This window comes from Kogia breviceps, chromosome X (genome assembly GCF_026419965.1).
Source record: "Kogia breviceps isolate mKogBre1 chromosome X, mKogBre1 haplotype 1, whole genome shotgun sequence".
Taxonomy (NCBI): Eukaryota; Metazoa; Chordata; class Mammalia; order Artiodactyla; family Physeteridae; genus Kogia; species Kogia breviceps.
The window spans coordinates 3,000,361-3,020,965 of record NC_081330.1 but is presented as its reverse complement, the minus strand read 5'-3'; the positions used below and the strand labels follow the sequence as shown (position 1 = coordinate 3,020,965).

General features: G+C 40.2%; 1 protein-coding gene across 1 annotated transcript in view; it reads left to right on the top strand.

Moving 5' to 3' along the window:
• Nucleotides 1-20,605, top strand: part of PASD1 (PAS domain containing repressor 1) — a 107,890-nt gene that overhangs the window by 47,578 nt on the left and 39,707 nt on the right. Inside the window, exons 8-11 of the mRNA XM_067023904.1 lie at nt 6,823-6,922; nt 7,300-7,410; nt 9,354-9,481; nt 11,716-11,798. Coding sequence (XP_066880005.1) covers nt 6,823-6,922; nt 7,300-7,410; nt 9,354-9,481; nt 11,716-11,798 — 422 coding nt within the window. The remainder of the gene's footprint in view (nt 1-6,822; nt 6,923-7,299; nt 7,411-9,353; nt 9,482-11,715; nt 11,799-20,605) is intronic.

Below are 20,605 nucleotides of genomic sequence, written 5' to 3'. Positions count from 1 at the left end.
GTTCTATGGCCCACTTGGAAACTCAGAGAGCTTTTCCGCTCTTTTCTTTTTATTTAAAGATACTAAGGTCCATTTCTTTATTTCTCATTCTCTTCCTTTCTTTTAGAAAGCAGTTTAGATTTCCAAATTCAGCTTATATTTATAGAGTACCAAAACAGCTGAATAAAATGCAAATATTAGAGATATTCATTGCATTGGACCTCAGAGGAGTTATATCATAGGAGAATGGTCTTATTCAATGCACATGAAAAGAAAGAATGTAGGAGTATAATCCATTACACATTAAATTTTGTTATAGTGAAGACCAGAAAACTACCCAAATTCTTGAGGTATTTGACATTACTTAAAGCAAATTGGCCATTGACTGAGGCTGGTGACTTTTCCCTGAGGATCCTCACATGAAGATTTTTCACAGCAATGGTGTTAGTTATATCATTTTCCTTGATTCTTTTATGTATTTTGGTTCAGAGTTTTCACTCTCAGGAGACTCTTTCACCCTTCAACATTTGAAGTAACACACAGACACACAGACACACACACAGTCACCCTAAGGTAGAGGTGTATGGGACACTGGTTTGAACTGTTCATCTTAAACCATGGACTTGATAACCTGAGACTGGTGTACTTAAAAATAAAGCTATAACTATTATCGATACATCTGTACGTAAACATTAAATGGGAATGAATTTATATATTCTTTTAAAACAGGGTTGAAAAGGACTATACCTGAGGCACAATTTCACACTTTTCCTCATTAAATCTTAACTTGTAATTTTTAACAACATGTCATTTTTCTCAGGCTTTGATTTAAAATTTCATTTTATAAGTCACCCATCTTATATTTATATGGAAACCAAACCATTTCTAGAGTATCTGCCTGGCTCCAGGAATCTACAGTTTCATTAAAAATCAAGGAACCTCTGTCTGTTGGGCAACTCTAAGCCAATAGGATGGTGAGGTGGAAAGAACTTGGTCTTTGGAGTCAAATAATCTGGAGATTAAAATTTAACTCTCACTCACTAACGACATGAGCTTTAGTTTCTCATCTGTCAATAGGGGACAGTATTACTTAGAGAGTGACCGGAGGTGGGATATTACAAATGGTGTGGTTAGTGTCACTGATCAGGTGACATTGAGACAGGTACTTGAATGGAGTGAGTATGTGAGTCATGCAGATATGAGTGTTTCAAGTAGAAGCAAACGCAAGTGAGAAGTCACTAAGGCAGGAGTCTACTTGGTGTGAAAAGCTATGGTAAAGAGGCCACTGGGATGGGAGTGCTGTAAGTAAAAAGTAAAGTGGTAGGAGGTGATGGGGTCAGAGCAGTAACAGAGGCCCACCTTGTTTAGCGCAATTTGCCTTTTCCTCTGAGATGGGAGGACGCTATTTGGAGCAGATGCAGGAAATGATCTGAACTTGTTTTATCAGGATCACTCTGGCTCTTGTATTAAGAATAGGCTATGGGGGGTAGGCATGGAAGTGGGGAGTCACTTGGAAAGCTATTACGATAGTCCAGGCAATGGATGGTGACAGATTGCATTAAGGTGGATGTGGAAGTAGTCAGTGTTTTGTAGGTGAAATAAGTTTTGCAGATGGATTGGATCGGGGTGTGACAAAAAGATGGGAGGAGTCCAAGTTATGATGTTATAAAACACACCATGACTGAAATGATGGCTGTTACCATCATCGTGGTATTAAACTTCTGTCTGAAATCTGGCACCACATTTTCCCAATCATTGATGTCATTGATGGTTTTTCCTTTGGAAAAACTTGTAGTCACTGGTAGAAGTCACTTGTAGTTACTTGTATTCACTACCCTCTGTCTTAGCAGCCTGCCTTCCTAGTCACTCTACTTCATCACCCCCTCAAAAAAACATATAATTGTTCCCTTTTATAATTTTTAAACAAAATAAAATTTTAAAATACAGATTTCATCATGGAAAGAGTTTCTCAGGATTGAGTTTTTAAGAAACTTTAGCAAATTTTAGACATAGATATATGGCTAGTTGGTGATAATTGTGATGAGTTTTGCTTTGTTCTCCCCGCGAAGCTTACAGTGTAGTAGAGAATCACTAGCAATGAGTCTTGTTTGATTCAGGGTGCAGTCTGAATCTCGTACAGAAGCTCTTATCCTTCCTGGTGCCCTATACAGTTGAACAGTTTTCTAATGCATGTTTAATGTGGATGTCTCTGCCAGCAAAACGATGCTGCTTGCCTGGATTCTCAGTAAATGTCAAAGAGTGGAGTAAATTCCTTTATTCTTTTATGACATGACTGAGACTCACCTTACTAATATTTGTAGGACAACTAATGGTTATTTTCAAACTTGGCTTTTAAAAAGCTTTAATTCTTCACTGGTATTTATCCTTGCTTCATTAAGCTCTAAGTACCTTGATCTTTCTGCCTTGTGTAATAAGAAGAGCAAATGCCAAAGCTTTACAAAAGTAACATGGTGTTGATAATGCTTTCAGATCTCTGCCCTTTATCTAATATACAGCAGGGTCACTGGGATGATCATTATGTCCACTATTTTTAGTTGGTGGTCCGTTATAAGGCATTCATTGTCACTGTCACCTTCCTTAAAGAATGTAGTTAATTAATAAGAAACTTATTGCCACTATTTCCATCCAAGGAATGTGCACCATCAAAAGACTGCTCACTTTGAATTCTTTCAGGGGACAATGCTATACTTCCTTCTACCAATGAAAGAACTGGTGAGCCTTAGCATTTTGTACCTCTTGTTAAGGTATTATTTTATACTTTGCATCAGAGTTGTCTGTGCGTGTGTTGTCTGCCCTCCTGAACTATGTGTTCATTGAAATTAGAATAAACATGTAAGGTTCATTTTTTTAAACTCTCATAAGTTTCAGCAAAAAATAATAAATTAATTCATGTAGAATGTCCAAAATGCAGAAACTGGCCCAGTAGTAAATTGGCTGCTCTTGGTGCAAATTGGATTCAAGGTAGCTAGCTATGTTGTAGTGGAAGGAACAATGGATATGGAATTAGATGGAGCTGGGTGTGAATCTCATCTCTGAACTTGTGACCTCTCAATAATCGGACAAGCCTTCGTTTCCTCATGAATTCAATAGAGGAGAATTCTTCCTCTCACAGGGGATTAGGTGAGCTAGTTCGTGTGAACATACCTAGCACAATGTTCTGGCATGAAGCAGTTGTTAATCAAGCGTTAGGTGAAGGAATAAATGAGTGGTCTCTACTGACCAGAGATAACTTGGTTTGTTACCTAAAGTGTATTTTATAACTAAATCAATAAAAGCATTTTTATTGAAAAAGTTAAGTTGAATGAAAACTATCTTTTTCTTTTGGGAAGTCAGTTTCTTACTATGTGACTTTCATTGTCAAAATCTGTTGCCTGGCACTTCCCTGGCAGTCCAGTAGTTAAGACTCCACGCTTCCACTACAGGGGACAAGGGTTCAATCCCTGGTCGAGGAACTAAGATCCCACATGCTGTGTGGTGTGGCCAAGAAAAAAAAATCTATTGCCTGTTAATTTCATGTTTTCTTTGCTAAATTAGGGTTATATTTCTGCCCTGAATTGAGCCAAGACTTTTCTTGATTGAGACAGGATCCATCTGCTAATTTGAGCATTGGCCAACTCGTAGGCTGGCTTCTACAAATGGGCCATAAAATATATTTCTGAATTTTGACTGTAGATTATTAATATTAATCAATTAAAAATCATTTGAATTTGTGGTTCATCAACCAAAGCCATAATTAAGCTACAAAGAGTACTTTGTTTATTATTTTGCTCCTATCACATTAAAAACTCATTACTTAAAGGCTGATATTCAGTTTATTCATGTGCCACCATACTTCAACTACGTGGTACAGTATTATTCACTCATTCAACTAATATTTATTGGGTGCTCACTTGTGCCAAGCTGTGTTCTAGGTGTTGAGGATGTAGCAGTGAATAAGACGGCCAAAGTCTCTGTTCTAATGCAACTTACATTTTATTGTGGGAGACAGATAATAAATAGATAAACATATACATGTGGCTATGATGTCAGGTAATGATAAGTGGTATAAAAAAGGCAGGAAGAGAATGTCAGGGAATTGATGCTATTTAAAATACTTTTGAGTAGAGACTTGAATGAAGTGAGGGAGAAAGTCATTGCAAATATCTGGGAAAGAGTGTTTCACATTGAAGGAAGAGCAAGATTAAGGGCCCCAAGATGACTGTTTGCTTGCTGTATTTGAACATGAGCAAGGAGTTCAGTGTACTTGGAATGCAGTGAGCAAGAGGGAGGGTAGGAGAGGCTGAGGTCAATGGGCAGCAAAGAGCCAGAACATAGAGCTGTCAAGGACGTTGGAAGTATACTTTGGCTTTCACTCTGAATCACTTGGGTAGCCAGTGGAAAATGTCGAGCTGAGGAATAACTTGATCTGACTTATGTTTTAAATTGATGACTCTAGCTGCTCTGTGGAGAATGGAGTGGGAGCAAGGGTGTGGCAAAGATAGAAGCAGGGAGACCACTGAAGGCTATTGCAGGATCCAGAATAAAAATGATGGCCTAAACCAAGTGCTGAGAAGTGGACCGATTCTATATGTATTTTGAAGGTAGAACCAACAGAGTTTGCTGATGGACTGGATTTGGGGCTTGAGAGAAAAAAGGCAAGTCAAGGACAAGCATGTGGGTAAATGGTGGTGCCATTTACTGAATTGGGGAAGACTGAGAGAAGAGCATGTTTGTGAGGGGAAAATATCTGGTGCACTTGTTTTGGATGTCTTTTTATTTTTATTTTATCTTTTAAAAAATTATTTTATTTATTTTATTTTTGGCTGCATTGGGTCTTTGTTGCAGTGTGCAGGCTTTCCCTAGTGGCGGCGAACGGGGGCTACTCTTCGTTGCAGTGCACGGGCTTCTCATTGCGGTGGCTTCTCTTGTTGCAGAGCACAGGCTCTAGGCGCATGGGCTTCAGTAGTCGTGGCACGCGGGCTCAGTAGTTGTGGCTCGCAGGCTCTAGAGCTCAGGCTCGGTAGTTGTGGTGCACGGGCTTAGTTGCTCCGCAGCATGCGGGATCTTCCCGGACCAGGGATTGAACCCATGTCCCCTGCATTGTCAGGCGGACTCTTAACCACTGTGCCAGCAGGGAAGCCCTATTTTGGATGTCTTAAAATTGAAATCCTATCAGGCATCCAAGTTTAGTTATCAAGGTGAGTTCAGGGAGAAGTCTGGACTGGAGGTGAGAAGTTGGTAGTCATTAACAGTTAGATGGTATTTGATGAGGTGGAACTGGAAGAGACCACAGAAGACAGGATAGTAAAAGAAGAGGTCCAATGACCAGGCCCTGAGCACTCTTGTGCCAAGTGGCCAGGAAGAGGAGAAAGATCTAGCAAAGAAACTGTGAAGGAGTAGCCTTTGAAGCAGAAGGATGTCCATATGTATATGGTGTCCTGGAAGCCAAGTAAACAAAATATTTCAAGCATGAAGGAGAGCTCAGTTGTATCAAATGCTGAGATGTTAGGCAAGATGAGGATGGAAATTGACTATTGAATTTGGCAATATGGACATCATTGGTAACCAGAAAAGTGGAGTGGTTAGGATAAAAATCTGATTAGTGTGGTTTTAAGGGAGAGTAAGAGGTGAAGAAATGTGAGACAGCAAGTATAGTTCCTTTCAATGATTTTTGTTCTAAAGTGGACCAGAGAAGTACTTAGAGATGGAGGAGAGGATGTAGTGTCAAGGAAGATTTTGGATTTTTGTGTCGTTCCTGTTTTTAAGATGACAGATATTATAGCATCTCTGACTTAGCATTTGTATGCTAAGGGAAAGACCCAGCAGAAAGGGAACGCTTGAAGATGTGGGGGGTAGGGGGAGAATTTCTGAAGTGATGTCCTTGAATGGTCAAGAGAGGATGAAGGACAGTGCACTAGACTTAGGTAGAAGCTTATTTGGTGCAATAGGAGAGAAAGCAGGTCTCTGGCCACAGGAGCAGATAGGTCGGTAAGATTTGGTGCAGGGAGATATTGACATTTCCTTCTCCCTTTGGTTTTAATTGAAATAAGAAATGAGATCCCAGCTGAATATGAGGAGGGTGGCAGGGGAGGGGGCGGTTTCGCAGGTTTGAAAGAGGAGAAGGCAAGAAATAGTCATATTGAAGAGTAGAAGAGTGAATTACCTAGGGAAATGTGGAATGATTTCTAGGCAGAGCTGAGTGCCCATTTAAAATAATACACAGTATGGGTGTGGGGTTTTCTCCATACACATTTCAGTTGCTTGGAGGAAGGTACAGGGTAGATGAAGAGTTGAAATTAAGCAGAGTTGGGACTTTCCCAGGCAAATAAGAGCTCATGGCAGTGATTAGAATGATCGACTATGGCATCTGAACTGGGTAAGGAGCGATGTGACAATTTGAAGGAGATAATGTTCAGTGAAAATGGGATGCGAATGGACTGGAGGTCTCAGTGGGTGGCATAATTGTTGGAGAGGTGGGGTACTTGCATGAGCGCACTGGAAAGGTAGGTGGTGATGGTCATAGAATGGGGTAATGTGAATTGAGACTTCAGAAGTCTAACAGATCTGACTGTAAGTAAGATGGCTGACGTGGGGCAGATGATAAGCCTTTTTTTTTCTTATTTATTTATTGCTTTTTTAAACATCTTTATTAGAGTATAATTGCTTTACAAGGGTGTGTCAGTTTCTGCTTTATAACAAAGTGAATCCGTTATGCATATACCTATGTCCCCATATCTCTTCCCTCTTGCATCTCTCTCCCAGATGATAAGCTTAAGTAAGGAGACAGAGGAAGTAAATATAGTAGTACAGATAACAAAATTTATTTCCTCTTTCCCTCTTCAGGATGACATCATGGGTAAAAAATTATTAAGCCTTCTGCCTGCTGAAGAGAAAAAAGAAGTCTACCAAAAGATTGCTCTCAAACTTCCTTTGTCAAACTCAGGTACAGACTGTTTCAAATAGTAAGTTCTTAGATTTTAAGAGACAGGTAACAATCACTTAGAGGAATAATAAAGACATTTCACAAATTATATTTCTAGTATTAAAAAATCTCTCCTCTATTAAATCTTGTTCTTAATAATGAACCCTGATTATTTCAGCTTTTATATAATTGTATTAGTGTTTTATAAAGTATGTTCTAGCTGATACCCCACTCTACAGATACAACATAGATGACTGTGCAAGTGGTAATGTTCATGAAAAGAAAATAATATTTTTGTAAAATCTAGTCTAAGTAAGACAATAATCATACGAAAGAATCCTGCAGAATATATTTAAGTACAAATGTAAGCACGTTTTGTATCTGTTTTCTTTTAGTAGGAAAACATATTGATTTTTGTTGTCATTTAAAAAGAGGAGATGATGAACATGGTAGCAGCCCTGCTTATGAATATGTGAAATTCATCCTGAGTGTAAAAGATGTTTCTAGTGGTAAGCAAAACAGTTTTTAATCTTATCTAGATGAAGTTCATGAATTATGCAGCCCTTCACTGGTAATATAAATGCCTTTCTGCTGTTGGTACTCTCACACTCTCTCCTACCCCTATGATCACAGGTTTTGGTGGACCACAGACGTTAACTAGACTTTAAAAAAATTAATAGCAAAATTTACAAGGTGGGGTCATATGGTAACATGGTGGACTGATCTGATAAGGATGGCTCTTTCCTTTTACAAAAAACAAGGAAATTATTGTTAAAACATAATCTAAGAAGTTTATTGCATAGCCAATCTTAAAAGATAGGGAAATCCATGGGTGCTAGAAATTGAAGGATAAAGTACAAGACCTAGTGATAAAAGGGAGCTGATTTTGTGCTGGGCCTAAGTGAGTTTTAAATCATACATTGGCTCCATTGGCTGGGGTCTGGAGTTCTACCACTCATTCAAGGACCAACACATAAAACCTAGAGACTTAAAATGATCAGTAAAATTCTGTCCACTGGCCTGGAGGAAGAGTAAGCTTGTTATCTCTCTCAGAGTTTGAATGGAAAAAAATGTGTCATTTACAGGAAATCGAAACCCAAATCTGTGTGTCTTACATGTGGATATGGGATCTGAATTTGTAATTTTTAAGGTTTCAGGAACCACAAGCTGATAAATTAGCATAAACGCTGGTTTGGGGCCATTAAAAGATCTAGGGCTTGAGTCAAAGGTAAATAGCCCAACAAACATGTGAAAAGATGCTCCAACTCACTAGTAAGCAAAGAATGAAAAATCCAGAAACCAATGAGTAGTGCTGTACACGCATCAAAATGTAAACAATTAGGAGTGTGAGTAATACCAAATATTGGTGAGGATGTAAGAAATGAAAACACTAGTATGGTGTTGAGAGGAATGTAAACTCATGAAGCCATCCTGGAAAACAGAGTAAACTGAAGTCAGTTATCTTGTAGGTCAGCAGTCCTATCGCTGGGTGGAAATATCACAGAGGTGAAGTTGCAGAGAGATCTGTGTCTAAGGGGACATGTTCTATGTATGTCATAGTGTTGTTCGTGGTCAGAGGGAGGAAGGATGCACAGCCTGGGCGCGCATCAGTAAGGACAAGGACAAGTAAAACCTGCGGAAAGATACAATATGGAGGACTTTGTAGTAGTCAAAAGCAGTGAACTCTAGATATACATAGTACAACATGGTTAGACCTGAAAACTGTATCGTTGATTGAGAAACAGAATGAGATCTATAGCACAATGCCACTTTTGCAAATTGTAAAAGCATATAATACATAGAACCAGACTACATATTTTACAAAGTTATATGTTAAATGTGGTAGATGACAGTGGGTACCTGTGGCTGGGGAAGGGACAGAGAGAAGAAAAAAGTAAAAGCAAGAGTGGGAATTTTTTCTGTGTTCATAATATGCCATGAACTAAGAATATGATTAACTCAGTTCTTTGCCACTGAGGTCTAAAGGTATAACAAATGAATGAATGGGTAAATCAGTAATGAAAATTAGCTCACACATGGTTGTCTGATATCTTTGTCACGTGCCTTTGGAAACCAAAGGTCAAGTACATTTAAAAAAACTTGACTACATACACACACAAATTATACACACATTTTTGATACCCACATGGTCTATGTAAAGAAGGGGAGCTAACCTTTTTTGGAGACTAAAATGTCCATTCCCAGGGTAAGAGCAGAAGACTGACGGTCACCCTGAACTCACAATTATTTCTCAGTAAATACTTCATGTTTTGGTGGAGACCAGGGTGGGGAGGGTGACTGGGAAGGAAGACAGAAAAAATTGGTGGTTCGGAATTCTGACAATTGTCAGTGGGGTGGCAAACGGCACACTCATATGGCAGGTGCCCCTCCTCTTGTGTAATCGCCCCACCTTTCTATTAGATTGTCACACGTGTGTCTCTGTCTCCCTTAGAGCCCTCGGTGCTCTTCCGTAGCTTCTTCCCCAGCCAGTCCTGTGAGTCGTCTGCCACAAATGTTTCTTTGGAGAATCGGTTTTGTCTGGTGGGGACTGTTTGTATCCTCAGGGTTCAAATTCTAACGGTGAGTATGCTGTGTGTGTGCCTCCCCCATTGTGGCCATGTGGGCTTCTGTTAAAGGGACATGTCACCTTTGGTCTCTCAGCCACTGCACGGCACTGCTAAAGCACCTGATGTGTGCAGAGGGTCGTGTTAGGATATGTGAATGAGAAAAGATCAGCTCCTGTGTTTCAGAAGTTGAATATCTGAGTGGAGATCTGGACATACCCAGAAGAGATGCACACTCATTGACAAATGGTTTTGATATAATATTAAACAGGTATACAGGGGCTGGGGGTTGGGACATAGTAAGAGAAGTGACCATTTTGGCATGTGGATAAAGAAAGGCTTCTCTCACCAGGTGAGTTTTGAGGCAGCTCTCCTGCTCACCCAATGCTCACTTAGTATCTTCCTAATAGAGAACTCACAGTTTCTGTCTCTAAAAAAAAATCAGTCTTTAGAATTCATCTGATCAATTCAGGCTAATGAATTATTCACTAAGTAACATACTTAGTAAGCACCTACTATGTGCCAGGCACTGTGCTGGGTGCTGGGAAACAGGCAGTAGACAAGTAAGATTGACAAGTGTCATGGAGATGATAAAACAGAATCATATGCTAATGACTGGTGTGGGTAGGGAGTTCAGCAGAGTGGTCAGGGAAGGTCTCTCTCTGATGACCTGTCTTTTGAACAGAGACCATGAACGATGATAAGGTGCCAACCCAGTGAAGACAGGAAGGCAATTCAGGTAGAGGGTTCAGCAGCTGTAAAAGTCATGAGGTAGTAACTAGCTTGTAGAGTTCCAGGAAACAAGGACCATCATGTGACCAGAAAAAGGTGAAAGAGGGAAGGATTAGTAGAAAATAAGGTACAAGAAATAGGCAGAGGCCAGATTATGTACAGCTTTGAGTGGAAAGTAGGAGGATGGCATGATCTGATTTTGTTTTTAAAAGATCAGGTTGGCTGCTGGCTGGGACTGGAGTACAGGGGAACAGGAATGGAAGCGGTCCTAGCTAGAAGCTCACCGATTTGGGTGACAGTTTGGAGGTAGAGCCCTAAGTCCTTGCTGATGCATTGGAAGTGGGTGGGAGAAGACAGAGAAGTGACTCAAGGATGACTCAGCTTTTAGGCCCGAGTAGCTCAGTGGATGGAAGTGCAGCCAACTGACTTGAACAAGACTGGGACAGTGGGGACTGGGCAGACGATGTGGAGGGCATGGGGACAAAACCAGAAGGTCTGTTGGTGCCACGTGTTAATATTGTGATGATGTTGTAACGTACAACACATTCAACCGCCTTACACGAGAGGCCTCTGGGTCCAGATTTGACATCCTTCCTTACTAGCTACAGGACCTTACCTAAGTCACTTACATCTTTTAGCCTCAGTTTCTTTTTCTATAAATGGCAATAATAGTACCTCCTTGAGGGTTATTGTGAAGCACAGATAAGATAGCACCTCTTATCAGGTAAAAGCACTCAGTAAATATGAGCCCTAACAGTCATGATCATTGTCATTATTATCATTATTATTGTTATCATTACGATCCAGAGAGGGCAAAACACCTGCTTTACTTCTCCTCTCAAGTTTGAAATCTGGGCTTTGACTGACCACATTTCAGAAGCCGTGAAGGACCCCTTTACATTCAATTTTAGAATCATGATCTATGTCATCATTTTTCCAAATTTAAGACAGTGAGAAAATTGGTCGAGAGAAAAGCAACTGAAGGAAGTTGCTGGGTCTGATGGCCCCACTCAGTATCCCTCTCCGGCAGCTCTCGGGGTTTGAGCTCTCATATCTGCCATGAGAAGGCAGACATCCCATCTAGAGGGTCACCCCCCAAATCTACGTCCTCCTCTGAGAAAGAAAAATCTCATTTGACACACCACCCTCATCCTAGGCCCCCTCTTAGCACAGGGATCTCTATTTGTGATCTATGCCAGTTTTTCTCTGGGTTTCTGGGATACTTGTTCTATACTAGTGGTCATTTCAGAGAACAAATCTTGTGAGAAAGGAGGGCTTTGTGGAGGAAGATTTTGTTCACAGGGTGGCTGTGTAACAGTGGAAGGGCAGTGAACTCAAGAGTTCAACTTTGAAATGGACCTGCTTTGATCCTGCATGTACTAGCTGTACGTGCTTGACCAAATCATTCTATCTCTAGAATCCTTGGATTTTCAAATTTACTACATCCTACACAAATATGTCAGGTATTTTTACTCTATAAGTACATTTTAAGTATCTAAAATGCCACTTTTTCTGCAGGACATTTTCACTGTAGAGGAGTCCGGTGAAGATGTTCTGCTGGTCTCAGATTCGGACGAGGAACATCTGCCTGTGGACCACAGGTAAGAGGCGAATGTTGCCATGAGTAATGGAGACCCAGGGCACAGTTTCATCAAACAAAACCGAAACAAGACAAATCACTATGGATATTTTTCCATCAAAATGAAAATTAAAAAAAACCAAACAGCTGAATCCAGATGAGCAATCTACTAGTTTGAATTTCCTTTCCCAGCTAGTATAATTCATATTTTTCTAACTGAATATAAATACAAGTGATTGGCTTTCTATAAAAGAAATCAAGCAGTAAATAGAGCAACCTTAACTGACGGCAGACATTTAATTACTTTCAAATTAAGACAATACGTTTACAAACAGACTTGATTGCTTCCTTTTCTTGAAACACTTTAAATGGTAGAGAAGAACAAATAAGCATTGTGGTAACTGCTATTGTGCAGGTGTCCCTCTTTTTTGTGAATCTAATCTATTCTTTAACATTTGTTTGTTAACAAATTTTCAGAGAACAAAGTGAGTAATTCCATTATTTTGAGTGGGAAAAACAAAAATTCCTAACCCACAGGAAAATGCCAACTTGCTAGGTATCACTAAAACCCCTTAATACGACTATTTAATAATCTACCAAGAATTTTTACAGAATAGAAATTACTTGTAGTACTATCTAGTCATTGCATATTTGATAAACTCATCAGTAGGTATTTTCTATGGAGTAAGCCATAATAGTAGACACTGCTCAGTGTAGAATATTGAGAATGGATTACATTTTCCTTCTATATTACAGTGTACATGGATATGTAAATAAATAACAAAACGATACATTAAAGATGAGCACTAGATGCCAGTAATACTTAGCAAAATAAAATAAACTAGATGATGTTTTGAGAGGCTTCTTCTGATTGAAGGCGTGTTTGTGTGGGGTCTGGTGGGAGGAGGAAGCTGGAGGCTGTACTGTCTGTTACTCTTTGGTGGGGGGATGAGGTAAGGAAGAAAGAGCTGGTGAAGAAATGAGTTAAACAGGAAATGTCTGAGGTTCATCTGTGTCTGGATCTGAGGAGCAGGGGAGAATCTTCCCTTCCTGGCAGGAGAGCTCAGAGGTGTTTGGCTAAGAACCGTTGTCTGAAGCTACACACAGAGCAATGGGATACGAAACAGAGCTTGAGGTGGCAGTCTGTTTGCATTCCCTTTGCTGCGTGCTCTACAACTCTTGCTAACACGAGACCGAGTTTGTAATTGTGTGTTGAGTGTCACATGTCTGCTCGTGCCACCATCACATTCACTTGCCCCAGCAAGATTTTTTTTTTTTTTTGCAGAATCTCAATTTCTTGTAAATATTCACCACTGTATTTGTGGTTCATAGGAGTTAGGGACATGTGCACCACCAAGCTTAAGACTAATAGCCATTCAAGTCTCTTAATGTGCTTTATCGTTCCCAATGGTTCTTGTAGTGTGGGTGCATCTTTGGGCCTTTTAGGCTTCCCCATTTCCCTTATTAGTTCCTCTACTTTATTAGAAGACCTTTTACTGAATAAGGTGAGAGAGAGACATCTATAAACCATAATGTGTTTAAACAACGGGAACTCTAGGCACTATTCTGTGAGAATGCCTGAGGTACAATAGCAGCCACCATATCCTTTTCACCCTGGAGCACATGACTTAAACATATTCTTGCATGCAACCTAAAACAGATTTGTTCAGTAGGTTTGTGTAGTGAATTTTGTGTAAACTAGCAGATAATTATAGCAGATCTTCAGAGAGTGAGAGTTTAGAGACAGAGGAGACCTACATTTTATTTTTAAGTAGAACTTAATTGGATGAAAAATATTCTGATGCAGAAAACAGCCAGTTACTACATCTGTGCCACTTGGTCTTCACACTTTTCTACAAGAGAAGTGTTTTCTTAAGGCTTAAGATCATACCCTTTCTAATATAGCAAGAAATTATCATTATTGGGTGAATGCACTACAACTTTATATATTTTAATAGTTTCATAAAATATTCCTAGTTTCTTCAAATATTAGGCAATGGATTGTTTACCATGTAGACAGTAACATGGAAGCATGACACTTAGGAAACAACTGATGGATTTGATGAAGAAAATTCTGTTTAATTCCAGCCCCCTTCTCTTCCCGCTGCTCTGCTCAGCACCATGGCCGCTGTTCTGGCTCCAACGACCTCAGCTCTCACATGATGAATTGTGGGTGGGCCTGACTCATCCACTAGTCTGAGGTCTATAAAGGAGGGCCAGTCAGCCTCATCTCTGTCTAGCACAGACCTTGACATTGAGCAGGCAGAAATGAACATCTGCTCAGGGACTGATTGATTGATCCTATCAAAATGGTAATCCATTCCATGCCATGAGACCTCGCAAACATAGTGCAGTATTGTTATAGCTTGGTGCAAACCAGTATTGCATTATTTTTTTTCATAGACTTACTCTTTGTCTTCAGACGAAGTTTTCAGATAACAAGAAGAAGAGATTGTGGCATGTTGGACATTAGTTTGTAGGCACCCTGAGCAGTCATTGATAACCTGGCTCCCATTTTACAGTCTGAGGGATGGTTAAAAAAGTAATCAGGCACAAAGGTCATAGGGACCTAGAGCTCCCCAGATGCTTCTGGAACTTTCCTTGGTAATTCTCAATGTTTTTTGAAAGGGAAGAAGCATCCTGCTAAAAGGCTTGAAAGCTTTGTCTGTGCTTATGAAAGAAACACAAAGAGGGGAAGTTAAAATGTTTAAAAGAAAGGATCTGTTTCCATGTAGGATGTCCTGTCCTTGCATGTTTCAGATTTGAGGCTAAAGAACCTTTCATTTCAGGAGAGAGACTCAACATCTGGGTTTTCCATTAGAGCTACAGATGCACTGGAGTAGAAGGTCTTGCTTGAACATAGAAAGAAGTAAGGAACACTTCAGAGTTGGTGAGGGGCAGGCACAGAATTGAATATCGTGGAGTCCTTTCCCATCTTCCTACTGCTGGAGTCAGAGGAAGCAGCGAGCTACTCTTACTTTGTATGTATAAGTGAGGCCCAGAGTTCTGTCATAGCCTCATCTTAATAGAAATGCATCCTGTACTTTATTCTTCATGATGCGATTTCATGTTTATTGACTTACTCTCCACAAATCAACAACATAGATTTTAGACCCATTGTAAAGATGAGAAAGTGCAGTTGCAGAGGATGTATGATTTTCCCAGTCACGCAGTTGGTTAAGCAGTAGAGCTGGAATTGGGACCCAGGTTATCCTGGGCTCGTTTCTCTTAGGACATCAGTTTCAGGAGCTGTGGCTGGTATGGGATTCCAAGGAGAAAACTCAAGGAGTCTTTGGGAAGTACTTGATGGGGGATGTTACTGTGAGAAATCTTTTTTTTCTTTAATTTCATCTTAAATGTAGGGAGAGAGAAGAGTTAGTAGGGAAGGTGATCACACTGGTTGGCCCTAATGCTTTTTACAAAGATAGTATCTTTTCACCCAAAGGTAGAGTAGACAATACTGGAAAATCAAATGGCAGGTACTTCCGAGAGTTCTAGTAGCTCTTACCTTTGTTTGCAGTTTTTAGAAACTGCTACAGAGTTGGTCCCTGGGAGCGGGTGAGACTCCACCTATCAGCAACTGCACCGAAAAGAATGTTCCTGGCTAATTCCCCTTTCAGCTTGTTTCAGAGAAGCGTTATCTTGTACAAAAGTGTGAGGAGAATTTTGCAAAGATGCACAGTGGTCCTCATTAGTGAGGTTTTGTTGTACGGAGCCTTGGTACTGTTCTATACTGACTTCATCCCTTATGTCTGCATCATCTCGACCGGGGGGGGGGGCCTGTACCTCATTGTATCACATGCCATTTGGTTTGATTCCTCTCGCACTAGTCTCATCATTCCAACCCAATGAAACTTATTCATACAGCAAATATTTAGCACCTACTGTGTGGGAGTTTCTGTTCTAGGCTCTGAGGATACAGCAGTGAACAAGAATCCTTATCTTCCTGGGAAGCTTATATTCTAGTGGAGGAGAAAGAAAATCAATCAATAGACCAAGATAGGTTAGATGGTGAGGAGGACCGAAGGAAAATATTAAGCATTGAAGAGAGATAGGGAAGGTTGTAGGGGAAATTAAATTGTATTAGGTTTTGCCGTATGCAATTGACATTTTTTTTGTTTAAGAGATGGTGCATATTGGCAATTTCCAATGGTCAACATAATAGATAGGGTGGCCAGCTAAGGCCTCAACAAGAAGGTGACTTTTTAGTTAACATCTGGAAGGAGTGGAGGAGCAAGCCTTGTGGATTTGGGAGGAAATATTCCAGACACAAGGAAGAGCAGATGCAAAGTCCCTGAGGCAGGAGCACATTGGGGATGTTTCAGAAGCCAGCGTGGCTGGAGCAGGTTCAGCAGTGGACGGCGAGTAGGAGAGGAGGGCAGAGAGGATTGGAGGGTTAGAACCCACAGAACTCGGGGAGGACTCCAGCCGAGGCGGTGAGAGCTGCTTTGGGGGAGGAACTGGGAGTAGCCCGGAGACAGCCTTGTTACAGTCATCCACCATTAACCAAGACGTGGGATTGGGATTTTTAAAGCTACAATATTTGTTTTTGTTTTTGTCTTAGCTTGGCCAATTACAGGCTGTGTGATCTTAGAGAAGCCTCATTAAGTCTCATGCTCTTTATCTATAAATGGTGAGGATCATTACTGCAGAATGTGCATGACCATGAAATCAGGAAATGAGATCTGTCTGTTCTGATAAGTAAATGAAAGCTATATGCTTTATAAAATACTATTCAAAGTCAAGTTATTATCAGTTAGGAAGTACTTCCAAATTATAGAATAGTTACAGTTTTTGTTTGAATAGTTAAAATTTAAAACTGTACTCAATCCTGGGAATTCCCTGGTGGTCCAGTGGTTAGAACTCCGTGTTTTCACTGCCAAGGGCCCGGGTTCAATCCCTGCTCGGGGAACTAAGATCCCATAAGCCCCGTGGCCAAAAAAGCAAACAAACAGAAAACCAAAAAACCTGCTTAATCCTTACTGAGTTATAAAGATATTATTAAGTGCAAAGGGCTACCTGTGAACCCGGCTTACGGACATGATTTGAAGTCTATGTTTGGTGATTTCTTCAACACTCTTACTACTTTTCTGTTAATTTAAGGTTGTTCTCCTTTTCTGTGTCAAGCCAGCATCTTTAAACCTCCATCCTTATGAGACGGTTCTGTATTCATTAACACCCAAATTGTTCCATGAAAAGTGTCCATGCCTCCTCGCTGGGTGGTGGAGGTGTCACCCAGTCTGAACGTGATGGAATTCTCAGCTTGGAGGCCACATGCAGTCAGATGATTCCGGGCCCTCACACCCACCTGGGAGGCAGGCTGACAGATAAGAAAAGGAGTTGGGGTGTTCCAGCCCCCTGGTGTCAAAGGAAATAGCCCCTGAGCTATTTAACTTGTCCTATTGTTATGTTCAGGGTCTGGTTCTTAAGGGCAGACATAAAACAAAAGACAGAAGAAGGGGTGCAGTCTCAGGATTCTGGGTTTTAGATTTCATCGTGTTTCTCTGACCTCTAGCCAACTGGTATCCCATCTTCAACTACATAACAAATTATTCTGATCATCTAAAAGCATAAAATCATTAGACCGTCGTATTAGATTTATGATTGATAAGAGCAGTTTCAATGTTAATATTTTTATCTATATCTATCTACCTATCTATTTATTTATTTATTTTTGGCTGTGTTGGGTCTTCCTTGCTGCGCGCAGGCTTTCTCAAGTTGCAGCGAGCGGGGGCTACTCTTTGTTGCGGTGCAAGGGCTTCTCATTGTAGTGGCTTCTCTTGTTGCAGAGCACGGGCTCTAGGTGCGTGAGCTTCAGTAGTTGTGGCTCACGGGCTCCAGAGCGCAGGCTCGGTAGTTGTGGCGCACGGGCTTAGTTGCTCCGCGGCATGTGGGACCTTCCAGGACCACGGCGCGAACCCGTGTCCCCTGCATTGGCAGGCGGATTCTTAACCACTGTGCCACCAGGGAAGTCCCTCAATGTTAATATTATTTGAAAAGCTCAAAGTAAGTTTTGTACTCCAAACTCATGGAAGCAACCCTGAAATCACTGAGGGTTTAGACCCTAATGAAAAGAAGTCTAATAAATATCAAAGTTTAGAAAAATCTGGGTTGAATTATCTGAGTATTAGCCTATTTAGCAAAAGTAGTCTTGGAGAAATATGCTGGCAGCTGCTTGTTCTACTCAGAAAATTAACAATGTAATATTTTTTCCTGATGGTATGCATTTGTCAACCTGTAATGAAGATGTCGGGCTGTGTATTAGGTACCTGAAGAAGTGGGATAGGATCCTGCTCTCTTTCAACTTAATACTTTTTGCTTTACCTTTTTTAAAAATTGAAGTATAGTTGATTTACAAGGTTGTGTTAGTTTCAGGTGTACAGCACAGTGATTCAGTTATGCGTATATATGTATATATTCTTTTTCAGCTTCTTTTTCATTATAGGTTATTACAATATACTGAGTAGAGTTCCCTGTGCTCTACAGTAGGTCCTTGTTGGTTACCTATTTTATATACAGTAGTGTGTATCTGTTACTCAAACTCCTAATACTTTACCTTTTTTGAAATCCCAGGATATTCTTTTGCTTTAGCTCCATTAAACATTTTTTTAACAACTTTTAAACTTTTTATTTGAATCTGACGGGAACTACCATATGCATCCTCCTTTACTCACAACTGTTTACATTTTGCCCCATTTGCTTTATCATTATTCTCTCCTTCTCTTCCCCCTCTGTCCCACTTCTGCCCTCCCTTTCTTGTCTCTCCCGTCTCCTCTCCTCCCCTCTCATCCCCTTTTCTCCCTTCTCTTCCCCTTCTCTTCTTTCTCTCTCTCCCCTCCCCTCTGCTTGATTCACTCTTTCATTTTTTATTCATTTGTCTATTCAGTGGATTTTAATCTTTTGCTATTATTATTTATTTCAATGCTCTGATTGTCCTAGCACCGGCCAGTGACAGCCCCTTCAGTCTGGCTCTTGTGTCATTTTGATACTTCACACCATTCTTGGAGCATTCCTTCCTTTCTGGCACTATGATGTTCCAGGTTCATTTTGTACTATCTCCACCCCAGCCATGAAATCAGCTTGTTCGCTAAGACTTAGTCAAAAGGGAGTCCTGGCTTCCTCAAGGGCAGCTATTTAGAAACTCTCGGTGCTACTTGTACTCATTGTTACTGATTTGTTACTGCTTAGAGGTGCTTTGCGAACTGGGAAACAAATACACACACAATACACATACTGTATACATAGGCATAAAGATCTATATTTTTAGTTCCATATCTACCCATCTGTATGTATGTATACCTTTGTGTATGTGTCTGTATCAAATAATATACGCCATGACTTCATACCAGTACCTCCAATCCTGAGCCAACACTACAAGGTTCATTCCAGTCTTTCTGTTTCCACTTTTGCAACTTTGACAAATGCATAAACCCATGCGACCCACATTCCTATCAAGACATACAGTATTTTCAACACACTAGACAGCTGTTTTGTACCCCTTCCCTGTTATCCCCGCACTTAGAGGCAACCCCTGTTCTGATGTTTTTAACCATAGATTAAATTTTCCTTTACTAGAGTGTCATAAAAATGGAACCATATAATATATAGTCTGTCGAGTCTGCCCTTTTCAACTCGGCATAATGTCCCTGAGATGCATCATGTCACATGTATCAGTAGTTCATTCCCTTTTGTTGCTGAGGAATATTCTATTCTATGGATAGACTACAATTTGTTAGGCGTTTTTCTTTCAATGAACATTTATGTCTAGTTTGTGGTTACCATGAATAAAGCTGCAGTGAACATTCTTTTACAAGTATGTTTGTGGACACATATTTTCATTTTTAAGTTATTAAACACATTTGTTCAATTATACAGTAAAATTGATTTGTTTTCTCTTGATGTACAGTTCTGTGTTTTCTAACACATCCATCGATTTGTGTAACCGTGAAAGTAGTCAAGAGAAAGACCAGTTCCATCACACCTCCAAAAGTTCCTCGTGCTGTCCCTTTATAGTCAGTCCTGTCTCACCTCACCCTTAACCCCTGTCAGCCACTAATTTATTCTGCAGCCCTATAGTTTTGTCTTTTGAGAATATCATATAGAGTCATACAGTATATAATCTTTCAAAATTGCCTTCTTTCCCTCAGCATATAATCCCTTTGAGATTCATCTGAGTTGTTGCATCAGTAACTGTGTATTGTTGAGTGGCATTTTGTTGTACGGACGTCTCACAGTTTAGTCATTCACCTGTTGAGGGACATCAGAGTTGTTGATGGGTTTTGGCAATTATTAATAAAGCTGCTGTAAACATTCGTGGATGGGTTTTTGGTGTGGATGTACGTTTTTATTTCACTTTTTTAGGGTATTGAATTATGCTTTTAACTTGCATTCCAGGACTTCCCTGGCGGTCCGGTGGTTAAGACTCCACGCTTCCACTGCAGGGGGCACGGGTTTGATCCCTGGTCGGGGAACTAAGATATTGTATGCCACACGGCATGGCCAAACAGACAAACAAAGAAACAAAAACACTAACTCGCATTCCACTAACGACTAAAGATGTTGAGTATCTTTTCATCATTTGAATGTTCAAATGTCTTGCCTATTTTCAAAATTATGTTGTTTGTTTTCTTATTATTGACTTTTGAGAATTCTTTGTATATTCTGGATACAAGCCTTTTGTCAGATATTTAATGTGCGAGTACTTTCTCTAGTCTGTAGCTTCTTTTTTCGTTCTATTAACAGTGTTCTTTTGCACAACAAAAGTTTTTAATTTTGAAGGGGGATAATTTTACCATTTTTTTCCCTTTTATGGATTCTGCCATGTATGGT